Here is a 27,032-nt window from a genome sequence, read left to right on the forward strand (position 1 = left end):
AGCTAAGTTATCACGATCCCTCGCGCCACCCCCGGTCTGGCACTCTTGGCTGACACGTACAACATCTATTAAATGTTGTTCGCGGACGCAGATACATAATATATTCATTTTTATCTTTGGTAAAATATAAATGAAATTGTCAGCGCGCTCGTGTCTGTTTGTTTGTATAAGGCTATCAAAAGAAGTCAGAGAGGAGGCTGTGGCCCGGATCCTGACCCTGATTGTATGAATAAGTAAGCAGGATGCAAGTGATTGGGTTAGATGCTGCGAAGATTTTTTTTTTTTTTTCAAGTTAGGAAGAGGGTAAAAAGACGGGGTGGGGGGGCAGGGAAACGATGCATCCCCAAATCCTCACACTTTTGCTCTTTTCAGTCAGTTGCTCTGCTGGCTTCTGCAGGCTTCTAAGGTCTTGCGGCGTAGAAATGCCTGCCCCCCACCCCCTTCCTCGGTCTCCCCTTTCAGTTCAGATGTGCTGATGTGCAGACCGGATTCATCTTCCCCGAGCGGCGGCGGCGGCGGCGGGCGCAGGCGGCGGCGGCAGCTCGCGCTCTACCTCCGGGTCCTGGCAGCGGCGGGGGCGCGGCGCGGGAGCCCGAGCTTCGGTGGCAGCTGAGCCGGCGGGGTGCCGCTCGCCCAGCCGCGGCCGCGGGAAGTTCGGCCGCCAGAAGGACGACCTGGCAGGCAGCGAGCGCCCGCTCCGCCAGAGCCGAGTTTGCCCGCAGCTGCCCCTCCCCGTCTCCGGGAGCCGAGCTCCTTACCTGCCCTCCGCCCACCCGCAGGCCTCTAGCCAACTTCTCCCTGCAACTGGGGGGTAACAGGCACTTCTTGCCCTCCCTACTGTCCCGACGGCACCCGCATGTCTCCGGACACCTGAACACCCCAGGGTCGCTGAGGAGCCTCCCGGCAGGGAGGGGAGCACCGGTTCCCTTGGCGCCGCACATCAGCGCGGACCGCGGACGCCTCACCTCCCGGTCCCGTCCCTTCCTTTTCCTCCAGGGGAGGAGGATGGGGTTGAAAACGCTTCCCCCGAGGATGCTTGTGTGGCTGGTGGCCTCGGGGATTGTTTTCTACGGGGAGCTTTGGATCTGCGCTGGACTCGATTATGACTACACTTTTGATGGGAGCGAAGAGGATAAAGCGGAGACGATAGACTACAAGGACCCTTGTAAAGCCGGTAAGTGCCTCTCCACGTCGGGACTGTGGCGTGCGGGGGGCTGCCGCGCTGCATTTCCGAGGGCTGGCGGTGGGAGCTCACCTGTTTCCTTCGCCCTCTCACCAGCCCCTCTGTCGCTCCATCCTTGCTCTCCTTTCCTTCTCCTCCCCACCCCCAAGTGGCAGTCACCACGGCCCGAGTTGACTGGAGTTCTGTGCTAGTGGGATCGCATGCCAAGCTCCCGGCTCCCAGTTTGGGAAAAAATGTCCAGAGTTCGGATTCCCTTCCCCTCCCCCAGCAAAATGGAATAAGCCGTAAACACAGCTGGCTTGCCGTGGGTTTTAAATACCAGCACTCAGCGGGCTATAAGCATCTGAGGGGACTACACCTCCTCTTTGTTCCAGGGTGCGGTTCCCCAATGTTCGCCTGGGACCGAGTTGGTTAGAGTTCCCCAAAAGATGGGCGGGGATGGAATTGCCACCTCGGGACACCTTTGCTCCCTCTTTTGCCAGGGATCTCAAGTGTGGGATCCAGGCGAGAAGGGGATTGTGACGACCTTGGAAACTCTCACGCTAGATGGAAATCAAATGCTTTTGCCCATTTAAAATAAACCTTAAAAAAAAAAAAAAAAGCTCCAAGTTGTTACCCCATCCAAACTTGCGCCTTCCTTCCTGTGCACACCCCCCCGGGAACTGCAGTTTGACCAGCACGGCCTGAAGCTCAGCTTCTCCTCGTCCGTCCGGGATCGCCCCGGCACCTTCCTCTCTACCCCGCGCGTCCAGCGCCTCGGCGGGTCTCCCCTCCCGCTCGGGGCGGTGCTTCCCTCCCGCCGCCTCAGGTCGCAGCCGCACGTGCCGCAGCCGGTGACCACGTGAGCGCAGTGTCCCGGACTCCGGGGGCCTCCAGGTTCCTGGCCCTGCGGACTTGAGGTTGAGGTGAACCGAATTCATTGTGGACTCACGACTGACTTCGGAAGGAAGGTTACAGGGGTTGTTGGGGCCGACTTCACGGAGTTGTTTGTACGCTAAAGGCACGTTCTGTCCCGTCTTCTAGAGGTGTGGGCTTTGGCGAAGCAGAGGGAAGGGAGTGGGCAAAGCATCCAGAGTTCCTCGGTGTCTGTGGATTCTGTGCGGGCTGGGTGCGGATGTGACTGCGATTTCTTTCCCTTTCATAGCTAGGTAAACCTGACTGAACCTTTCTTGGTCCCAAAGGAAGGAGAAGTGCACACAGTGAAGGAAAATGCTGGAAATTCCCTTGTTAATTTGTACCGTTGATGACACATTGCTTTGACCAGGGGCCTATGAGTGTTCTGTACACGTTATCAGATCTTTCTTCATGCGCGCTTACTGGAGATAGTTATTCAAAACTTAGGGTAGCTTAGTAGAAACTTGTCAGTCTGGAACTCGGAATTCTGGTTTAGTTCTATTTTGTTTATAAGTTTCCTCCTCTCCCCTTTAACACTCAGTCTATCCCACCAGAAGTTTCTCGGGCCTTCCCTGATGGTTTGTGGAACAAGACACCTTCCTGCTGTGATGGATGACTAATGGCTGGACAACCAGAATTCAGTACCATACAACTCCCCAAACATACTTTTTATTGAGGAATTAATTTTGAATCATGTTTGTAACTGGGTGAAAATTGTGTATTTTCTTGTTTTAGGTAAAGTAGAAATGACGTGGTATTTCTAAAGATTGTCTAGGAAAACATCTATTCTGAGGTTCTGTTGTATGAAAGATGCGACCAGCTATTAATATGAAAAAAACAGTGCATATGTATACATTGGCCTGATTTCAGGAAAATACAGTTTTCTATACAGATTCAAGAAAAAGTTTATGCCTTTTAAAAATCATTAATTTCAAGTATGAATATAAGAAGTGTCAAAAATTAGCTAGTACCATTTCAGAAAGTATGTTTTTTAGACTTATATTAGAAATTGTCCAGAATAAGGTTCTGTGAGCATAACTAGTTTTTTTTCTATTTAAGAATGTTTTCAATTTTAAAATTTAAGTGATTGCACCATGTGTATTGAAATCCGCCTCAAGCATGAATGTTTATTATTCTCAGCAAATAAACATCTAGGGCAAGAAAAAAAAACTTTAAGAGCATTTAATTTTTGCTTTTCCTTTAATACTGGTTTATTTTAGAGCATAACCTTTGAGTACAAGAGGCATACCTGTGTCTATATGTATATTGTATATGTATAATGAAAGAGAAATAAGAATGACCCAAGTGGAAAGCTGAGAAATTTATCTAAAATCTGAGATCACTTTTTAAATGGTCAACGCTGCTTTTTAAATTTAGTGACATGAAAGGGTTTAATTTGCCATCTTGGCTAAAGAGCAGTAAATTTTTTTTTTTTTTTTTTTTTTTGTGCCCTCACTTTTGGCACTGTATAAGACAAAAGTTGTAATAACAGGGAAAAAAAAATTAAATAGCACATTGAACTCCCAAAACAAGAGTCAAAAAAAGGTCACTAAAATAAGAAATATGAGGATGGATCTGTGAAAGAAGGCCACACAAAAGCCAGAGAGAGTGCTCTCGAGATTCAGGGGCACCTTTGATCTGCCCTTTCCAAAGAGCAGAGAAGAGGGCATGGACCATAAAGTGTCCTTTCTGAACTTCTCTTATAGCTTTATAGATTTTAAGCACTTTTTAGTACATTATTTTAGATCAATACACAGCCCAATATAGTGAAACTTGTTAATATTCCCATTACACAGATAGGGAAACAGATGCTCCACAAGGTCAAATGGTTGTTAAGATTAACCAGAACTTGATTTGAAGTCTCCTGTCAGCAAAATCTGGCATGCAATTAGGTAGATAGATAGATAAAATAATGACATTGTATCCTTAGCTGGCCTTTTGGAGGCCTTCCTTGAAATGCAAACAATAGAAGTTTGTCCAGGTTTACCTAGAATCTAGACCAATAGAAATGCAGGGACTTTCATATCTGATAAGCATGAAATGACTAAGAAGATAGATAGTTTCATCTTTTCCAAACCCAATTACAATATAAAGTCTTTGAAGATAGGTATCATACCTACTTTTTAATGTTCATCCCAGTAATAGATTATATTTGCGAAATACTATAATTTTTATACCTATGAGAACTCTAATTTCAAGTTCATGAAACTATTGGACAGAAAGGAAGCCTTGTGTTAATTGAAGTTTCACTTAGAAAGCCATTTTGGTATAAGTGAAAGTAGGTAAGTTAGTGCAGTGTAACTTAAGATATATTTACAATCCATTAGGACAGAATTTAGGTAATTAATCTCTTTCTATATATAGATAAACAGAAAGATGCAGATAATTCAAAGAGATATCTGATTGTCTTTCTTCAGCATAGTACATAGCCACCTGAGTTTGCAATCTTACTCTCTCTAGTTCAGAAGGTTCCTAAGGGACACTGGGAAGCTGATGCTGCAGGAAGTCATTCCAGAACAGAGACTGAGGTATCCTGTTTCAGTGTTGTATTGCTCCAATAGGTGTTAATCAGAGTGTTAATATCTGGAAGAGCCTGGGCAAATTTGGTGTGCAAGGTAATCTCTCAGATTTGTCTGGAGATTACCTGGAAAACCAGAGACCCAATAAACCAAGTCTGTATTCCCTACTTCCCCTTCCTCCCTTCTTTTCTCTTTTTGTATTTAAGGGGATATCCGGAAAGCTCAGGCAATTTAAAATAGAATATGCAATAAAGAGGACGGAAGAATTTAGTATTTCAAATGATGGGGAGAGGCTGAGGAGACCGATGACGTAAAATGTTTGTCGAGAAGTTTGTCCTTATCCTTTTGGATAAGTATGAACACCTTGAAAAAAAAACCCTTTCTATCCTGAATCTTCTGAGTAAATGTCTCCTTTTCCTGGAAAAAATCCAAACATGATTAAAGGTCAGTGACTTGCAAGGTTAAATTTGCCTTTAGAGTGGCATATGCAGGCCTGTTTACCTAGAAATAGGCTTTTGGCTTCCTAAAGGGTTCTTCTTTCTGCTGTTCTTTATATTCAGGGTACCAGTGTCCTAGTATACTAATTCTTGGGATGATTTTCATAAGTTTATAATCTCTTGGTAAGATCTTCTCATTCTTTTGGTCCTCAGTGCTGTCTTTTCTAGCTTCAGAGTCAGCCTCCTAGGTATGATGTTTTAGAATTTGATGTTCAACCCTGTGTTGGCTTTATTCTTTCATGATATTAAATATTGAAACGTATATTTCTTGGTCAGCACCTCTGTTGGTTGCCAAATGCTCATGTTAAAAATGCATTTCGTACAGTGGCTTCTCTTCACCAGCTCCTCTTCTCTTAGTTTTCATTCCTCAGAGCTTGTTTTTTCTTTTTTTCTTTTTCCTCCTCATGCTTCTGATGCCAACTTGGAAGTGGCCAAAGTAAGTTTCTGCAGAAGGATTGGAGAAACATTATATTTTATATAATTAAATTCTGTTCATCATTTGCCAATAGTGATTCTGTAGCCCTTGTTGTGAGGATCCATGTCCATTTTTGCCCATAAATGGCAGTTCCTGTTACTAGGTATGAATTAGATAGACTAGTTTTTCTTAAATATATCTCTCAGTTTAAGAAAATATATTTTCTTAAATATAGAGTCAGCTAGCTTTCAAGCTCCTTTTTGTTTGTTGATTTACACATAGTCTCCTGAGATCTTCCCATTTTTGGCCTCCAGTGAGGGTTCTGTCATTTGCAAGTTGAAAATCTAGCTGGAAGCCCTTCATTCAGGCAGTTCGGGTAGTAAATAATGGAATCTTTATGATTTCTAGCTCAGTAGGTGGTGTTTGGGTCCTCCCTTCCCTGTTTAGGCCTCCTTAGTCTATAGTGGGACAGTTAAAAGTGTGTAAGAGCCTCGCAAAGGCTTTTTGAGAAAGTTAGTATATAATTCCATGTTTTTCATCTTGCCAGCATGATGGCTCACTTTTCTATGAAAACCTAATGTATGCCATGTATGGCTTCTTCTACAAAAACCATATTGTCTCCCCTATGGTATATGTAAGAATCTTATTTTTGTGTATCTTAGCAGCTTCCCCTGATTTAAAACTTAGTGTCACTTGTCTGTAGTTAACATCACATTTTTGTCAACCTTAAGAATATTAGTCACATTAATGATCTCTTAGGCCTCTTCATCAGTGAGTGTATTGGACAGAGATTAGCCTTTAAATTTTTCTAGAACTCAGGTAGATGATAACAGGTGTTAGTGATTTACCATCATTACCTTTTGTCTCTTTAGAATATTATCTATTGTTTTTAATATCACCTTAGACTGATCCACTTAAAATATTTAAAACTAGGACCTCCCTAAGCTTTTCTAAGAATGCTTAGAAAAGATAGAGGTAAATAATCCATTTAAAATGAGGCCTTGCACATCCTGCTGGGACCATCTGGTGTCTGGGGAGGTGGGGGAAAGGGGCTGTGCTGCTCCCCTGAACTGTAGGAGAGCCCCCTGTAGCATCTTGAGCCCATAGCTAGGTCTGGGCCAGGCCTAGGTTCAGGTGGCTGTAAAGGTTTTCGGGGATGTAGGATATCCTCTACTGGGGGAATTTTGAGGCCTCTTACAGTTCTTTAATATTCAGAGATCTGGAATTAATCCTGGGCTTATCCTTCCTAAATGAAGGAGTGAAGAGTCCTCTCCATAGCTCTGGATCCGTTGGAATGATTTAGCAATATGGCTTTAGTGGTTTATTTCCTTTAGTTATCTATTGAATAATGATGCTTAGGGAGGAACATTAAAAAAAAAAAAATTATAGCCTTAAAGCTATGGAATGAATTGCATAGAATGTGTTCTTTCCCAGAAAGTAGGAGGGAGGGAATCCCTTGGTTATTTATTTAGTTCTTGCCATTGTCAGCCCTGAAAATGGGATATTGACTATTAAATTTGAGACATTGTGGGTTGGCTAATGGAATGCTTGTTTTGTCAGCTCTTTACAAAGTGTGTGCTAACCCTGCCAGGCTGTTTTAAGGAGCTCAGCTATATATTTGTATTAAGAAGTATTGTAAATTAGGTGTTAATTGAAATCTAGAAAGTGAACCAAGGAGGCATTTGTTTTACTCAGCTCTTCTCTTGCAATTTACATTTAAACTATTTGCTATGGACCATATTTTAAAAAAACCAAAAACCAAAAAACACAACACTTTCTTGATTGCTAATAGTTGTAAAAAGTTGAAACCATACATTAAGATGGCCAGAAGTACTCTCACATGTATTATTTTTCCCAAACAAAATCTAATGTGGTATATTAATATCCTACTCAAAGCATGCACCTTAATGTTAAACAAAACAAAACAAAACAACAACATTTCAATAGTTTTTAACACACTACACCATTTTACAAATCAGGGGAGTTACGTGGAGATGGAGACACAAAGCATATTTTTACTATTGACATTTGATGTCTTTCCTATGTTGTGAACCTCCAATTAATGACAATTCTTGTGTTGGGGAAGGCAGGAGGTGTAGGAGGGTACAATAGTTGCTTCATTTTTTATATTTCTTATCTGCATTAAACTGTTAGCACATGGACTGGGTACCACAGGGACTCTTCCAATGGCCCCTGGCCTGGTAGCCGATCTTAGCATTTTTGAACTCTTTAATTTGGCCATGCGAATGATTTGAAGTGTTTATTAGGATAATCTTTATTCTTGAGCAACATTGAGAACCCCATTGGCATCAGTTCTGTGGCCTAGTGATATTGAAAGGATGGCACTCCATTCCTCTGGGCTCATCTTTCTGATCACAAATACCTAGTAGATGAGAGTTTATGATATTTTGTGTTTTGTATTCAGATTATTGTGTTGTTAAGTATACCTCATATGTAGAAGTCAATCTTTTGAAATATCCTAAGGAAGAACATCACACATAACTAGAAAACAGCCACATGGAGAGCTTTCTAGAGAATGAATTCTTAGACCCCCATGGGTCTCACCTAACTGGGAATTGCCTTTGTGACTCGTGTCAAAATAACATAGTTCCTATTTTCACATTAAACATTTTAAATGATCTCTTATCTTCACCATGTCTCCATCAATTAATATTTTTGTTAGCCGATTTGGACATATGAGGAAACAGACTCAGAAAGGTTCAGGGCCTGGGCTGCCATGGCACTTGCTAAGTGGTGAGAACTTGAACCCTGGTTCTGTATTTCAGATGCCTTTCTTTCTTTGAATCGCCTGCACTGGCTCTTCAGCCAGTACAAATACATTAAGACTAGAAATTGATGTGGTGGTGTTATGCCACAGGCATCTATCCATTGTGGCAAATGATTTTCTTTAGCGAGGATACGTCTTGCCCTCAACATTCTTGCATTTATGACCCATCTACTAATTTGTCAGGGGGCCAGTATTTTCCATTGCATGAACTATAATATAGGGCAGACCATTGTCTCTTTCAAAAGAATGTTGTCTAAGTGTGGGAAGTTGCAAATGAAATGCCCAGTTATGTATGGGACAAATAAAAATGCCCATCACTAGTTTTAATAGAGTTAGAGAAATATGTGAGTGCTAAGTAGTGTCAGGGAGACACTGCTGCCCGTTGTCCCAAGTATTTAATTGTGACAGCAGGCTTTTCATGTTGAGTAAGGCAGAGGTTGAGTTAGATTTGAGCAGAATTCCGTCATTAGTGTCCCATTCTTGGCACAGGCTCTGAAGTTCTCTGTGGTATGTGTTAAATTGTTTCACTTCACACTTTAGATTTGCTGTCTGAGTATTCATTCAATGCATGATTTTGAGCCCATAAAGAGTGTGAAGAATATCCTTACAAATGCAGCCAATGCAGGAAAGTGGTTTACTGTGTACATTATGTATGTAAATGATGTGTGAATGCCTTTGAGAAAACAAATATGCTGTGAGAAGGCTCTTAAATAACTATCTTTTCAATCCTAACTTGTCTAAAAGCCCTAAGGTCAAAAGCTTGAAAGCTTTAGCAGATCCTAGGGTTAACTAAACTTCTTGGAACTCCAGTGTGGTCTCCTAAGACTAGGAAGTCTGGCATGTTCAAAATATATACTTTATATAATATTTACTAAGTTACAATTTCTTTGAAGAAAACATGCTACTTTTAGCAAATTGTCCTGTATTCTAGAAGGAAGAGTTCCTGTTTGTATTTTTTCTCAGACAAATGGGTAAGAACAGAATGTGGAGAAACAGGCTTACCTTTTCTGAAGTTTTCTTTTTTTCTAAACTTAAGAACCAAGGGTACATTTTTTATATGGACATTTTAGTCTCAGGGGAAGAAATAGTATATATCTGGACCTGGGTAGACTGTGGCCTGCAGGCAGTGACCAGCGAAGGAATAGTTAGGATTTGCCATTTGGAATGGATAGCAGAATTAATGACCTAAATCAGGGGTTTGTGTTGCCTTCTATTTCTGTGGGGAAAGAGATTTGTGAGATTTGCTGGGTAAACTTGTGACAGGAGAAAAAAAAAAAAAAGATATTGATTATAATAAGATATACTCCAGTGTTTCCAAGATTACAAAATTTACAATAAGAAAAAAAATTTACAATAAGAATAGATTTCTGGGGCACCTGGGTGGGTCAGTGTGTTCAGCCTCTGCCTTTGGCTCAGGTCATGATCTCAGGGTCCTGGGATCTAGCCCAGCATCAGATTCTCTGCTTAGCGGGGAGCTCTGCCTGCCTCTCTGCCTACTTGTGATCTCTGTCTGTCAAATAAATAAAATTAAAAAAAAAAAAAAGATTTCCAATGGTGGAAGGGGCTTTGTATATAAAACTGTATGAAAATGAAGACAGTACCTTATATCTTAGTTCTGTTTTGAATGGTAGCTGTAGCTTAGTGTTTCAAGGTAACTTACCATATGTCGTCCAGTGATAGAGTCAGAATTTGAATCCAGAACTCTGGAATTCCATGTGTTGCCACATTGCTGCTGCTGCTGCTGCTGCTTCCTCTTCTCTCTCTCTCTCCCCCTCTCTTGGATAGGTGTATTTTCGAAAATTGGGGTTGGTTTCAAAATATTTTTTTAAGAATTCAGGGAGACAAAATAGTGCACCTGTTAAAAACTTGGGGTCTGGAGTGAGATGGGCATGACTTCTAATACCAGACTCCCCCACATGGTGATAGTGTGCAGCTTTTTAAAACCCTTCTTATGCTTCAGATTTCTGACCTGTAAAATGGAGATGTTGTTATGATCCTCATGGTGTTATTACATGAACATAAAGTGAAAATCACTCTGTCTGGAACATAGTAAACACTGTATAATTTTTACTCCTAGTACCAAAAAATAGGAAGTAGAGGATTTTTTTTTTTTAATATTGCAGCTACTTGTTTGTGGGAAGATGATCTTTATAAAAACGTTTGTAGATAAAGTTCTTTTTTCTTGTCATATATAAAAATGCATTCATAGTCCAAGTCCTCTAAATCTTGCATTTGACAGGTTAAATTTCCAAATGGAAAGGTGAGGGAGATTTGGAAATGTAACAGGGATTACTAATATACACATTTCTTGGTACTGTTCTCTTGGCTATTTCCTAAAATGCTTAATAGACCCAAAATATATTGACAATTTTTAATGCACATTGACTAATGTGTGAATAGAATCTTGGCTATATAGTCTTTCATTAATTTCTGGTACAGATTTTATTTGCCATCTGGATTAACTTGAAGAGCTTACATACAATCCTATGTTTACATAGAGCTGAGTTTAAGCACATGGCTGTAAGCTACAAATATTCATAAACTCATCAAACCCTTATTGAACATTTACTGTGGATGAAACATGGATTTATCCTTGGAATTCTAGAAGTGTGAAATATGATACCAAGCCTGACCTGGTATAAAGTTTTAACTTTATCATTCTTAGGTAGATGATATTTTCTGTGTAAATAGTTGCTTATATAATAATCACTTAACTGGGCTAAAGTTATTTCAATCTATGCATTTGAAAATGGGTACTATAATAAATTGTGACAATCAAGATATATATTCTTATACCTCTTTCCTGGAATTTTCTTTACTCATGATATATGAGGAGGAAAGTTTTGTGGAGAGCATAAAAACTTTTAAGAAAGTACTTTGCAGACTTTGTTATTTGGCAGTGGATTGGGATGGGGTGTAACCAATAATTACTTATGCAATTATTTGGAAGAATCTGTATTGGTAATTTGATTTCCATTTATTTTTCTCAGATAGCTTGATTTAGAAATTTCAACTTCTTTTTGTCATATTTTCCCACATTATCTACTAGATTATGTTTCTGTCCTTCACACAGTATCTTTATCCTTAAATGTATTTAAATGTACATGGTTGACTTTTTCTTTGTTTACAGGTCCAGGAGAAGCAAAAACAAATGGTAAAGGAAAAAAAAAAAATGTCTAGTCTTTTCACTTGCAGTATTTTACTGTGGTTTTGAAAAGCATATATAAATTTTACTTTCTTTAAATAATTTTTTGTGGGTAGTGGTATGGCAATTGGAAAACAAACTGGATTGGTAGTAAGAAATGTAATTTCCATTACTGTCTCTTCTGTTGTATTTGGGTGTAACCTTGGGGATGTCCCTTGATTTTCTGGGACCAGAGTCTCTGAGGTTTAGAAATCTCTAAGACTGTCCACGTTACAAAGTTTTCTGAATCTTTGTGTCCCTGATATCAGAAGTAAGATCTCTACTGAGGTGGTACCTGGAAGCTGCAGGGTCAATGGCCTGTACTGTTCAGTGAGAGGGAAAGGAAGATGCTCACACGTCTCCAGTGGGCACTTTTGTTAAGGTCCCCCCTCAGGTTTCTCATGGCTCTGGCCAAGTCCAGGCAGCCAACAGACTGCAGCTGCAATCGCTGTGGAGCTCCTTGACTTGACTTTGCCAGAATTATCACTGAAAACTTTTATGCATAATTTCCCATTCCTCTTTCCCAGCCTCTGTCCATCTGTAAAAAATTTGTCAAAACAGGGACCAGGTACGTAGGCTTCACCTATGTGCTCTTCAGGATGTGTTAGTATCACATTACCGTTAGAATAAAATGTTACTTGTTTGTTTCACAGGAAAGATGATTGCTTGTCAATGAGCAGAAAATGGCCAGTAGAGGAGGGAGAATTCAGTTCTTTCAAGTTTGAGGTCAATATTCATAATGGAGAGAACAAGAGCTATCAGCAAAGAATCTATGGGACAGTTTTTCTGGCTTAAAGCATTTTATGAAATGTACAATATATTAAAAGATACATTCTTATATCAATTAACTGCATATCTATCCTGAATACATTCTTTCACTTGATACCAGTGTATATTATTATCTCTATAAAATTTAGTTTCATAAGCCTTCAATTTATCTGAATTGTCTAGTAAAGAACTACTTTTTTCATCATAAGTTAGTTCATTTTATGTATTCATTTTTTTTTAATGAAGAGTCTTAAATTCTCAAACAAATCTTTGCCAAAGGAGGTTTTCATTCTTGAGCTTTTATAAGAGTAAGGAATGAACTCCAATAGAAATTAGTCACAGTAATCTAGGTGGTGTGGTTTTACTTAAAGAGCACTGGATATTGTGTTAGGAGAATCAGGTGCAAGTCTCAGGTCTTCTGTGTTTAATTCTGTTATTTTGGTCTACTTATTTAATGCTGCTGAACTTAAAATCATTTGTAATATTGGGATAGTATTACCTCATCTATGAAACAAGTAAGGATTAAATGCCTAAGTGTGATGCACTGTACAGATGTAAACTAATACAGCCAATATTTTATGCCTGGTGTGTTTCAGGAAGATGGGGAGATACATATAAGATATAACCCCTCCTATAGTGATTTCAGTATCTCCCTGAAAAAGGGCAACACATGTTTCAGTTGTCAGTATGAAAGTTCAATAAGCAAAATATCGTGGTAACTTGGAGGAAGGAATGCATTATATTTGGGATTGGAAAGGCTTCTCAGGGAAGGTGAGTTGGATCTCAGTCTTGTAAGTTTTTCTCTGGGACAAAAGGTGGTATAAAACCTTATAGAGTCAAGTAACTAAGATAAAAAGTGAAGCGGTGAAGATTCATGGAATTTTAGGAAAGAGGAGGTGGGGGGAGGTTGATAAATAGTCGACTGTAGGTAGTGCAGAGGGTATGTAAGTTTTTGTGCTTTGGAGGAAATGATTTGGGAAGGTGCAATGTGAAGGATTTTTAATGCCCAGGGGAGGGTGATCCTGATCCCCTTTGCAACAGGATGGGAAATTACTGGAAATTTATATCAGATTACTGGCTTGATAACAACCTTATGTTTTAAAGGTAACTGAGTATGTAAAGCATGGTCTGATATGGTAGCTGTAGGAGGTAAGAAGCAGGTGGGAACAGGTAGACTTGTTACAGCTATAGTAAAAATAGTGGCAAGTATTGATGAGTGTTTGCAATTGTACTGTGGCAGTAGTTATAGAAAAGAGGGATTAAGTTTAAGAGACCAGTCACCAAGTGGATAGCCTTGGGGTGAGGGTCAGAAGGTAGAAGAAAAGGAGGACTCAAGGATGATGGTTCCATGGTTGCACACTTGAATGAGTGGGTAAACAGGGATACAAAAGAGCAAGGTAAGAAACACATCATCATCATCATCATCATCATCATCATCATAGTTTGTCTTTTGTAAAGCAAATAAATTTGGTTTTAAGATCCCTTTGAGTTTTACATACCTGATGTTTTTATGTTGTTATTCTTCAGGGGTATATTGGTTATATTTGGACTTTGGTATTCTTTATTAACTTTGAAAGCAGTTGTCATGTTCCATTGTTTAGACTAGAATTGCCTTGAACCTATGAATTAATTTAGTGAGAATTATTTTTATGATATTGAGTCTTCTAATCCACGAACATGGTATGTACCTGCATTTATTTAGACTTTCTTTAATACTGTTTAATACATTTTTAGTATTTTTAAGCATAAAGGTTTTTTTCTGCATGTTTTGACACATATATTCATATATTTTCTATTTTCTGATGATATAAATGTAGTATTTTATAAAATTTCTTTTAAGCCATTTGCTGCTATTGTGTAGAAATGTATTTGATTTTTGAGGTTTACTTTTTATTGCAAATCCTTGCCAACCTCTCACTCATATTAATAATATATCTGTATGTTCTTCACACAGGTAATCAACTTATCTGCAGTAAACCTGCAGCTTTGTTTCTTCCTTTACAATCCTATGCTTTTAATTTAATTTTAGTTTTCTTGCTGATATGTACTAATAGTTTTCCAGTGTTATTTGGAAATGATGATTGAGGGCTAGATTACCCTATTCTGAATTTTAAGTAGAATGTTTTAAATTACTTATTAACTATGCTATTTTGTGTCTTTAAAAATTGATATTTTTTATCAGATTAAAGAATTCTGCTTTTATTGAGATGATATGATTATTTTTATTTTACCAGTTAGTGTGGTGTATTCGAATAATTGATGTACTAATATTAACTCATTTCGCATTTCTGGGATGAACCTAGTTTGAACATAATCCATTATTCTTTTTACACCCTTGTATTCTGTTTATCAATATGTACTTTAGAATTTTTTTGTTTCTGTGTTCATAGTTAAATTGGCCTGACTTCTTTTATTGTTCTTACTGGGTTTTGGTGTCAAGGTTGTGTTAGCCACATACTCTGGAATATTTTGTGGAAGATTGGAGTTATTTGTTCTTTTAGTAAATTAAAAGTATTATTTTTGTTTCTGTCCAGTGTTTAGCATTACTAACAGTTTAGGACAAGTTTAAACTGAATTATCTGCTTGAGTTTATTAGGCTACCATGGTAGTATAAATTTAGAATGCAAACTTACTTTAGGGATGATTTTTGCCTATGACATTTGAGAGGATATTTGCTTTTCTCTCTCTTATTTAGTTTTAAGCTTCCAGATAATCAGATTTTGTGCAGTTACCTGGGGTGACATGGATTTAATTTTCATTCTTCCTTATATTCAGGCAGGCCAGATTTAGGAGTCTCAGATTTTGGGGGGGTTATCTATTATACTTTACAGCTTTGGTGAGCCTTGTACTGTCTTCTTTCTTCTGAACTCTGGTTAATAACAAAATTCAATAATCAGGTCATCTAGGCTTGGTAAATCCCTTCACTTGAGAGTTGGTTTTAGTCTTCTGCCTATTTTTCTGTGTTCCCTCCTTCACTCAAACATGAAGATGTTTATTCATCCTGTCATACATGCAGAAAGATTTTTAAAATATTTTATCCACCATTTTAGTTATGCAGGAAGCTCTGTTACCTAGTCTGCTAGGTAGACTACTTACCTTACCTAGACTGTTACCTAGTCTGTTACCTAGTTGGTAGAGACAGCAGTCTTTATAAAAGGTTTTAAATATTAAAAAGGACTTTATAATGCTGAGTATCTTCAAGGAATTTCTTTTGGAATTTATAAATTATGATGAGTAAATGGCTTTATTTAAAATTAATTTATCATCTTATGTTAAATGTAAACATAAGGTCCTTTATGAGAATATACCACATATCTAGTTTGGTTCGTAATGATTCAGCCACCATTTGTTTTAGCTGACTTTTCAGGACATTCATTCAGTTTCAGGTATGCGCAAGAACTCCAGAAGTTTCACGAATTTTTTGTGAAGATTTCATTGTAAATGTAAACATTTGCATGCCCTTCACTTGGAAGTATTCAATTCAGATGTCATGGGGAAAGAAAATCCCTATGTAACTCAAACTAGCCATTAAGATTTGCAAGGGAAAGACACTGCTTGAAGGAAGCAGTATGCAGTTTACCTGCACTGACTTGCTGCCTTAAGGCAAATACGATTACTTTTTAACTTTGTTAGAAAAAGCTAGTATTATGCTTTTCACTAATTTACTATAATGTAGATCAGGAATGTTTTTTAGCATATTTTGATATTTAATGCTTTCTGTTTTACTGATTTTGAAAACATAGAGAAGAAACCCATCATTATTTAATCTCTTTAATTTTTCAAATTAATAAGGTTTTTCTTGTTTTAATTTAAAATAAACAGAATTTCTTTAACCTCTTCTCACATGGTTATTAAAACTTTTACTAATATGACTTTAACCTCAATTAACAACTCTTTCAACATGACATTTCATTTCAAAGAAAATATTATTCTCTAGTTTGTAAGAATATACCTCTGAAGGTACTCGTAGAAATTATAGTCTGAAACTCCTCATATTAGAGGCACTGCAATGCTGTTTTGAAGTTCTAACCAATCCCAGTTATCATGCTTAACCTATTTAAAACAGATTTTGCAATTAGGTAGAGTTGGAGGTGGTGATTTTATTATGTACGAATGGAGGTGAGTTAGTGAATATATCATTTACTGATTCAGTATGGTTTCCTGAAAACATGGACTAATGATTTTTTTTTTCAAATAAGCATTGCTTTCTCTATGCCTCTTTGAAAGCACAGATACTCTTTGCTTAGGAAGGATCAAGTCATTAACATGAAAATTACTAACATGGAAGATTAGGTCAGTTTTATAAATGTACCAGGAACAGAAAATAAGAAGGTGGAGAATGGAACTCTGAGGATAATCGTATCCTACTTCACTTTGCTCTTGGGTAGCTCCTGGTCTGGATACCTCTTACCCTTAAACTTTTGTATTCTTTTATTGGGCGCCTCTGCATTATGCCCAGTTTTTCTTGCTTAGCTTTGATCTGGGTTGTGGTTATAGAAATGTTTTTCCCTAAAGAAGTTTTTCTGACCTTACTTTAGAAGAGTTCATCTTCAAGATCGGTAGCTATTTTTGTCAACTTCAGTCCTTGTCACAATTCCAAATTGTGCTTGTCATTTTGAGTCATCAGTGAGCAGGTAGGTTTGTACTGGGCTTTTGAATGAGTGTTTCACTTGATAGTCCTATAAACTTGGTTATAATAATCATAATTTTTAAACTGTTTTTTTTAATTTTTAAATTTTTCTTAAAGATTTTATTTATTTATTTGACAGACAGAGATCACAAATAGGCAGAGAGGCAGGCAGAGAGAGAGGGGAAGCAGGCTCCCTGCTGAGCAGAGAGCCCCATGCAGGGCTTGATCCCAGGACCCTGAGATCATGACCTGAGCAGAAGGCAAAGGCTTTAACCCACTGAGCCACCCAGGCTCCCCTAAACTGCTTTTTAAGTAAGTTTTTTTTATATAGTTTTTCACTACTTAAAGAAAAATTGATCCAAATTGAATAATCATATTTCTTGAAATGGGATTGATAAAGTCTTATTAAATTCAAACTATGTGGAGACTATCATTGTGTCTGAAACAACTAAAAAACTGGACAAAGTATAAGGAATAATAGTTCTAAGATGTTGATCATCAAGCAACAAAGGACAGTGATTTTGGGGAGATAGGAAGTAAAAGGTGAGCCTTATGACTACATCACCTTACTGAGGAGAATCCAGACAGATACCAAAAATTTCCCTATATTGAATATATGGAGCTGGGAGTCCAGAATTCAAGGCAGCTAGAATTTGCAAGGCAAAATACCACAGGGGAGATTGAGGCACAGAGAAAAAGCTCTGGAGATCTGCAGAGAATCCCCTTGTTCTAATCTAACCAAATAGCTGACCACTGATTAGTGTCTTCATGTAAGAAGACAACCCAAAGCTCGGGAAATAACTACCCTAAAAAGATAAGACAGAAAAATCCTTGGAACTCACACAGAGCTGGTAATAGTATTCTCTTCCCCCCTAGCAGAAAGGAAAAATTCCACAATTTACTGGATATCAGGTAGATATCTCGAGAAGCGTTTTTCCAGAGTCTTGGGAAAAACTTAGCTCTAGACTAAAAGCTGTTCTGGTCCTTTCTAATGAAGTTTGAAAAAAAGACCAAAAAGTATCCAAGTAACTTCATTTTCCCAGAACAAAACTCATGAATATTTATGGGAATATAAAAATACCCAGCAACCAGCAAGTTAAAATTCAATCAGTATTATATCTGGCATGCAATCAGTATTGCAGCATTGCTTTAAGAGGCAAAACAAAAACAAACAAACAAACAAAAACCACTCCTCCAAACAAAAAGAAAACTTGGAAGCAATGGGAATGTCTATCGTTAAGAAAGTGGTTGATTAAAATATGTTACATGGTTAGTAGAGAATAAAATGAAGCTCTTGAAAGAATTAGTTTAGCATGTATCTCTTGGTTGACCTAGAGAGATATTCATGGTATAATAAATGAAGAAAAATTGAGTTCCAAAAATGCACAAAAATTATGTATTTGTCTATATATTATTTATATATGAAAGATAAAGAAATAGAAAAAGTAAGGAAGGTACACACCAGAGTGATAGTATTTGTTATCTCAGGAAATGGAACTGAAGTAGGGTATGGAGACCATATGTAAGCATACCTGACTTTATTATACTTTACTTTATTGAACTTTGTAGATATTGTGTCTTTTTAGAAATTAGAGTTTGTGGCAACTCTGTATTGAGCAAGTCTGTCTGTTAATGCCATTTTTCCAATAGCATATACTTATTTCATGTCTCTGCAACACATTTTGGTAATTCTCACAATATTATAAAACTTTTAAAATTATTTTTGTTATGATCTGTATCAGTGATTATGATTTGCTGGAAAGCTCAGATGATGATTAGCATTTTTTAGTTGTAAGGCATTTTTAAATTAAGGTATATACATTGTTTTTCTTTTTTTGACAGTGCTATTATACACTTTGTAGTATAGCTTTTCTTTTTTTTTTTTTTTTTTTTTAAGATTTTATTTATTTAGTTGAGAGAGAGAAAGTGAAAGAGTGTGAGAAGGGAGATGGTCAGGGTAGAAGCAGACTCCCTGCAGAGCTGGGACCTGATGCAAGACTTGATCCTGGGACTCCGGCTCATGACCTGAGCCAGAGGCAGTGGCTTAACCAACTGAGCTACCCAGGCACCCTGTAGTATAGCTTTAACCTAATTTTTATATGCACTGGGAAACCAAAACATTCATTTGACTCATTTTATTGCAATATTTGCTTTATTGAGGTGGTAAGGAACAGAACCTACAATATTTGCCAATAATTTTTCTTTAATATAATTTAATTATTTCACTTGTAAAATAAGCATAAATTATCTCATAATTTTTGATCTTTAAAATATTTAAGAGAAAAAATAATTACAAAGACTATATGGGGATATTAAAGATCATTATGATATAAAATGACAATATAGAAATATTAATTTGACTATAAGCTTTAATTTTACAACCATAAAAATGAGAGATGCATGTGGATAAAAACCAGTAAGAACTTCAGATTTTTTCTAAAGAATGCAAGATATATATATATACACCCCCTCTTTTTATATCTGAATACTTGTGGGCAATAATGATAGCTCTCTGATATAAAGTATGTAAAATATAGATGCGTGTGGACAAAGTGTAGATGAGAAAATGTGAAAATGAACAGTGTTAGGATGGCAGGTTATGAATCATTTTGTGTTTTCAATTTCCCCGAACTTTATATAATGTTGTACTGTCTTTATAATAAAAAGTAGCTCAAAACCCAAGAGGGCTTGCAAAGAACCACAAAAATATGATTTACAATGAGGAGAAAAATCAATAAAATAAAAGCATCTCAGAAATGATACAGATGATAGGACTAGTAGAGAAAGATATTAAAGTAATTACAATGGCATTTCATATGTTTAAGAAGCTAGAGAAAATTTTTAATGTGTTATGTGGAATACGAAGTATATAAAAAAGACCCAAATCTAATTTATAGAGAAGAAATATCCAGTGACTGAGATTAAAAATACACTGGATGGTATTACCAGCAGATTTTATACATTGCAGAAGAAAAGATTAGTAAACATGAACACTGTAAAAGAAACTATGCAAAATGGAACACAAAGAGAAAAAAAGACTTTAAAGTTCTGAGTGAAGTGTCAGTGAGCTGTGGCACAAGGCAAGTGACTTACTATGCAAGTAACTGGAATTTTTAAAAAATATTTATTTATTTATTTGAAAGAGAGAGAGCACACATGCGTGCGTGCACAGCACAGGGGAAGAGGGAGAGAGAGTCCCATGTTGACTCTGCGCTAAGCAGAGTCTAATGTGGGTCTTGATCCCATGACCCTGAGATCATGACCTTGAGCCTAAACCAAGTTATTCACGTAACTGAATCACGCAGGGGCTGCACAAGTAATTGGAATTCTTAAAGGAGAAGAGATAAATGTGATGGTGGAACACAGCCTAGAAAACTATTGGAATAAATAATGACTGGAAATCTCTAAATCTGATGAAAACAATCAATCTGTTGATGCAATAATGTCCATAAACCCTTACTAGAAGAACCGTGTAGAAACTGCATGACGTCACAACATAATCATACTTTTAAATCCAGTGATAAAGAGAAAATATTAGACAAAGCAGAGAAAAGAGCACAGCACAGAGGAACATGTAAAGGATTTGTATATGGAGGAGCAAAGATCAGAATGACAGCTGGTTTGTCATTGTAAGCAAGGCACCTGGACAGGGGAGCAACGTCTTCAAAGTATTGAAGAAAACGTTAATTTAAAAACCTTTACTCAGTGAAGGTACCTTTCAGAAATGAAGGTGAAGTCCTTTTTCAGACATACAAAAGCTGAAGGAATTTGTAACTCTCCGACTTATCCTATAAGAAATGTCAAAAGAAGTCCTTCAAGTTGTGGGCAAAGAGCAACAGAGGACAATCTGAATCTATGCAAAGGAATGAAGAACGTGGGGGATGATCACTATGTTGGTACACAAAACCTTTTCTTTCATTGTTTAACTCTCCTTTGTTGTTTAAACCTTTCCTTCTGTCCTGTCTTAATGTGTCTCATTTCACCAAGGATTTGGTGTTCTACATTCTCCCTATTTATTGTGACTTTCCATACTGCCCTTTAGTTCTTATCTCCTGTGCCATATTTACCTTGTTATGTTCCTCTCCCTGTTGTCTTCCTGTTTGCTGACCTACTCTGCTCATACTCCCTCCCTCCCTGAACTTACACACATGCACACACACACACACATACACACACACACCTACTTTTGTAGTGGTGCAATTTGGTTAAAATTAGCATCAAATACAACTTGAGGAGATCCTATAATAATTAAGAGCAGTGAATATTGGAAATGTTTAGGGTTAGGGGCCGGAATGAAAAGAGTATCCGAATATGTTAAAACCAATGTTATAATTCTAACCTGTTTTCTAAAAGCATCATCAGTTGCTTATCAGACTCACTCTCACCAATGAGAGACCCCACAAATGTCCAGTGGGGCAGACCCTCATTATATCCTAGAAATGACTGCTTCTCTTTTCAGAGTAATAATGCCCCAGTTCATTTCAAGATAGAGCAATTTTCTATATTTTATAGTTCAGGAGTCAGTAACTGCTGACTTATTTTTCTCATAAAAGTTTTATTAAAAAAAAAAAGTTTATTGAAACACATCCATGTCCCTTCTTTTCCATATTGTCTATGGGTGCTTTTGTGCTATAATAGCAGAGTTGAATAGTTGCAGTCACTAGAGGTAGCATGGACCTCTTGCAAGCCTAAATTGTTTACTTTTTGGCCCTTTAAGAAAATGTTCTTTGGCCCCTAGCAAACAGAGCACTTACTATGTACTAGGGTTTTTGTTTCAGAGAGAAGAGAAAATGCATGTGTGCGTGTGGTGGGGGGAGGGGCTGAAGGAGAGGGAAAAAGAGAATCTTAAGCAGGTTCCACACCCAGTGGAGAGCCCCACACAGGACTCCATCTTACAACCCTGAGATCACGGCCCGAGCTGAAATCAAGAGTCAGATGCTTCACTGACTGAGTCACCCAGGTACCCCCTAGGTACCAAGTTTTAAAAAATATATTAAGTACAAATATTAATTTTAAAACTCATAAAAACTATATGGAGTAGATGTTACAGTACCTATTTAACTGAGGAAACTGAGGCACAGAGCGTTTTGTCCCAAGTCACAAAGTTAATAAGTGGTAGATCCAGGATTCAAACAAAGGTGGCTTCACTCCAATCTCTGGGCTTTTAACAGCTGTCTCATACTGCTGCTCCAATTGAAGAAATAAAGGAAATACAGAATTAAGAAAAAAAAAAATCCAGCACATGGAATATATGGTTAATTTATGGTGGACAGCCAACCAGTTTAGGTGAAAAGCAGAGAATTATTTAAATTACAAGAAAGAAGATAAGATACATTTAATTAGTTTTAGATTAATTATTGTAGTTTCTTTAGACTTATCTACGAAAGAGTAATTATAGGACTAAGCAAGTTTAAAAAAAAATTAGTTTTATTCGTCCTTAGAGAATTACTTCTTTGAATTAGACCTGTATACACAATCAGGATAGTAATTCTGTAGGATAGTAGACTCAGGCTCCTTTTGTCAACTTCTCCATTTCTCTGTTTTTCTTTTTCCTTTCTGTTTGGTTCAATGTTATATCCATGGAACTGTTCCAATGAGAAATCAAAATCATTTCCAAAAATTTTGGTTCCTTAACTTTGAGTTTTCCCTAAACCTGTTTTATATTTTCTGCATCATTGTAGTAGAGAAATCGGTAAGCATTTATTTTGCTAATTGTTTGTAACTAAAACATGTGAAATAAAACAGGCTCAAGAGATTCTGACAGCTTGCTTATTTTTCTTGAAATTACTTGAGTTTGGATTTTTGACACAGTGGTCTAAAAAAGTTTAAAAATTATAAACATGCAACTTGGTAACTGTTTCTCCTTATGGAGACTGTAGTTATGACCAGAGCTTAGCATGAACTGATATTTGAGAGTGTGTCATGGTAACGCTTTTATTGAAAGACCACCATGCCATAACTGTTTTTATTTTTGGACTCAAGCTGTAATGTCCTTTCTCTTTTAGGGTGATAGTAGGTATTTCTTTCAAGATAGGAAGCATGAATTTTGTTCATTATGAGATGTTAAAGTAATACTTATTCATTGCACCCAAATGGCCATATTAGCTATTAAAAATGTGTACATTTTCTTTTACTAGGCACCTGTGGAATATATGAGAAATTAAAGAGTATTTTAAAAAGGGCATCTTGTCCTAAAAAGAGATTATAATCTGGTTAGGAGTAATAGAATAAGTATACAGATGATGGCATTAAAAAATGCAGAGTAAGGTCAGTTTCACGTAGGACACTTTACACACTTATGATACGTTAGACAGTATTGCATTATTGAATTATCTGTTTAGGACAATGCTATAAGTTGATATGAACTATAGTAAACATTTGCAACAAACAGTGCTGTAGGACTTAAAAAGGAAAAGACATTCTTTTACCAGTTCACCTTGGAATGCTTTACAAAAAGATGTGGACTGGATTTTGAGTAGATAGGAAAGATTAGATTATAATGAATACTGAATATTCCTATAGCACTTGGGTTTTTTCAAACACTTTCAAAAATCTAATCTGATTTTATAACAACCTAATAGAACAAGTAACATTGTTTTTCTCATTTGAAAATTAATTTAAGATAAGAGGTTAAATGTCTTCGGTGTACACAAGTGATAAGTGGTGGTGTTGCTCTTAAGGGTCTTCAAACTCAGAATCTTCTTAAGTTTTCTGTTGTACCACCCTTTAAAGAGAAGAATGGAAAGCATTAAGCTAGACTCATTCTGCCTCAAACTCAGGAAAAAAAAGTTGGAAAATAGGTGAGAGACAGGGAGGTGTTCAGACTCTGGAGATCCTTAGATGCTTGAGAATAGATTTGAGGTGGGAGCAAGGCAAGGAAAATGAGTGGACGATTGTAATAATCCAGGCAAAGCAAGATTATGGCACAGACCTGGGTACCGGTAATGAGGTTGGAGGGAAGTGTTTCGATTCAGGATACATTCTGAAGACAGAGCCAACTGCACCTGTTGATGAACATAATGTGGGGTCTTGAGAGAAAGAGTCAAGAATGAATCCAAAATTTAAAACTTGGATTTAAAAATTTCAATTTCAGTTTAAATTTATTTTTAGAAAATTAAAAATAAAATTATGGGGAACCCAGAGACGAGCAGGTCAGATTTGAGTTTTAGGTGTGTAGAGTTGAGATATCAATGAGCCATCCAAGTGGTGATGTCAAATAGGCAGCCGAACACATGAGTTTAGAGCTCAGAGTAGAGTCTGGACTGGAGATACGAAGTTAGAAGTGATCAGAATGGAGGTGGTATTTATAGAGGTGAGACTGTGTGCTGAACCATAGGGGATTGCAGATAAAGAAGAGAAGAGGTCTCAGAACTTGGCTCTGAGGCACTCCAGCATTCTGAAATCTTGAAGATGAGGAGGAAACAATAAGGCGCTTGACATTGATGTGGTTACTTTAGAATAAGGTGAAATGAGGCTGCTGAATATGGGAAAGCTGTAAAGGCATGTTGAAACGTAACTTGAAAACACCTTGGAGAGATTTTTTTTTTTTTCCTAGACCATGCTATAGGTATAATAGTATGTTAGGCATAGAGTAGTTCAAGAAAGTCCATCATAAAACAGTGTAGTCATTAAACATTTTTATTTATTGGATGAAGGAATGTTTATGGCTGTCACAATAACAGTGAGAAGTAAGTAATAGGGAGTCATTATCCTTATTTTTGACATGAGGAAGCTGGGACCAGAGAAGGTGAATGAGTTGCTTCTGGTTTTACAATTCGTAGTAGACTTCTTTTGGTTACTAACATCAAGTGAATTGTCAATACCTGCTGTATTCCCTGCTGTCGGAGATCTTGATAAGTTTCTAAAAGTGTATTTTATAAGAAGAAACAAATTAGAGATCAGAATAAAGTAAAGTAATTGATGTTAAGGAAAATAGCAGAAGAACATTTGAACACGGGGACACAGCCTTCACGGACATGAGGAATCACGAGGTGCTGAAGAAATGACTGGACTGAGAATCAAGAAACTTGGATACCAGTCCTGGCTGCTTAACTTTCTGAAAGCCTTGAAACCAGTTTCTCAAGCTTACTGTGTTGCTGAGAGCACAGCTTTCATGTAGGAAAGGATTTGTAAACACATTAAAGAGGCCTGGGAGGACATAGATATAATTAACTTCTGGGGGGCAGGTTGGACTTGGAGGAACAACTATGGGAGACTTTTACTTTCCTCTTCAGTATTATCTGGTTTGTTTGGAATGAACATGTGTTACTTTTTTTTAGTTTCATGAAAAAGACAAAAATAAGGAAACCTATAAGAAAAAGTTCAATTAAGCAATTTCTAGACATCAACAGAAAGATGTAGTTCATATCCATTTGGTATCCAAGTCTACAGTTCCGCAAAATTAGGGAGTTTGAGTAGAGTCACTAAAAGCAGTTCCAACTGTAGCATCCTGCCATTCCATGGAAAGCCACACGTTTCAGGATGTGGGCCCTTTCCTTACTACTATATAAAAGGGAATCTTTAGACTAATATGTCCAAGAAAATCAGGTAACTGAAGTGCCTGGTACATTGTAATAATGAACTTGTAATGTGGATCTAAGTAATTTAATAAAATAATACGCTATTTCACATAACCATAATAACCACTTGAAACAGTTACTGTTGTTATCACCCATCTGTCATTCAGTTTTACATATGAGGTCATTGGAGCTTCTCAAGATTAACTGACATGCCTGTGATCACACAGCTGCTAAGCAATGAAACCCAAACCTGAGTTCTGAGCCTGAAATCTCAAACACTCAGTCTTTCTTGGGGGGTATACCTTCCTTGATGTGGGGTAACGTTGATTTATTTCCATTTACTAAGTGGGAAAATCAGAGTTTACTTGATCAAGTGCCTCATTTCTGTACTCTCATCCCCTTATTTCTTTTCAAGTTAACTTTCCAATTTAACTAAACTAAAGGTTCACTTTTCCTTTCTGTGCCTCACGCGCTTAAAAAACTACCTCATCTGGGGTGCCTGAGTGGCTCAGTGGGTTAAGCCTCTGCCTTTGGCTCAGGTCATGATCTCAGGCTCCTGGGATCTAGCCCTGCATAGGGCACTCTGCTCAGTGGGGAGCCTGCTTCCCCCACTCTCTCTGCTTGCTGCTCTGCCTGCTTGTGATCTCTGTCTGTCAAATAAATAAATAAAATCTTAAAAACAAAAACAAAAACTGCCCTCATATTCTTTAGTCCTAAAATGCGTTGTTCAGATTTTAATGTTTCTGAAACACAAATCTTATTATTTATGGGTCTGTTGAATGTTGAATTTTCTTTTTTCTTTTTTTTAAAGAATTTATTTATTCATTTGACCGGAGAAATCACAAGTAGGCAGAGAGGCAGGCAGAGAGAGGAGGGAAGCAGGCTCCCTGCTGAGCAGAGAGCCCGACGTGGGGCTCGATCCCAGAACCCTGAGATCACGACCTGAGCCGAAGGCAGAGGCTCCAACCCACTGAGCCACCCAGGTGCCCCGAGTGTTGAATTTTCTATAGAAAAATTAGAATCGAAGATATTCTTAAATTTATTATTTCCAAATCCTGACAATGAGGCATTAGACTTTCTGTTGACAATACTGTTATATTCTTTAACAGTCTAGCAACCCATACATCCAGCTTCCTTAACTTTCTTCCTGGTTGTAACACACTATCTTATTGAGATCTCTGGCTTGAGTCTCTGATACCCATTTCTCTCTTGTTAGACAATCCCACGCCTCCCCACCCCGACCCCCAGTTCAGCTGCCTCCTTTGCTGCCTCCTAATTTTCATTCCAGAACTTGATTTGGGTTGTCCACCGTTCTGGTTTCCTACTCCGTTTCTGTGACCCATGTGAACAGTTCCCAAACCTGTCAAAATATCAGAATCACCTGGAGACATTTTTAAAATGACAAATTCTAAAGTATAGATCGGAAGTACAGAATCAGTGGCTTGAATTGAAACCGGAAATTTATACTGAAACACGTTGCTTTCACGCACTGCCAGACCAGGCATTTCTGTCCATGTAATACCTTTGCTGGAAGCAAGTTTCTATGTCAATTTTCTCCTAGTTCAATGGTCCAGGATCTTTATCTATGGTGGGAAGTTAGAGAATGTGGTATGATTCTGTCATGGCACCTTGATT

At 37.7% G+C, this 27,032-nt stretch overlaps 1 protein-coding gene across 2 annotated transcripts in view; it reads left to right on the plus strand.

Annotated features, from left to right (window-relative positions):
• Positions 1-1,005: 1,005 nt before the first annotated feature.
• TLL1 (tolloid like 1) overlaps positions 1,006-27,032 on the plus strand; it is a 212,914-nt gene continuing 186,887 nt past the window's right edge. Inside the window, exon 1 of one of the 2 annotated variants that reach the window (XM_059174740.1) lies at positions 1,006-1,174. In XM_059174740.1, the coding sequence (XP_059030723.1) occupies positions 1,006-1,174 (169 nt within the window). The remainder of the gene's footprint in view (positions 1,175-27,032) is intronic. The other variant, XM_059174750.1, reaches the window with a different exon arrangement.

The sequence above is a fragment of the Mustela lutreola genome, chromosome 1, assembly GCF_030435805.1.
Source record: "Mustela lutreola isolate mMusLut2 chromosome 1, mMusLut2.pri, whole genome shotgun sequence".
NCBI lineage: Eukaryota > Metazoa > Chordata > Mammalia > Carnivora > Mustelidae > Mustela > Mustela lutreola.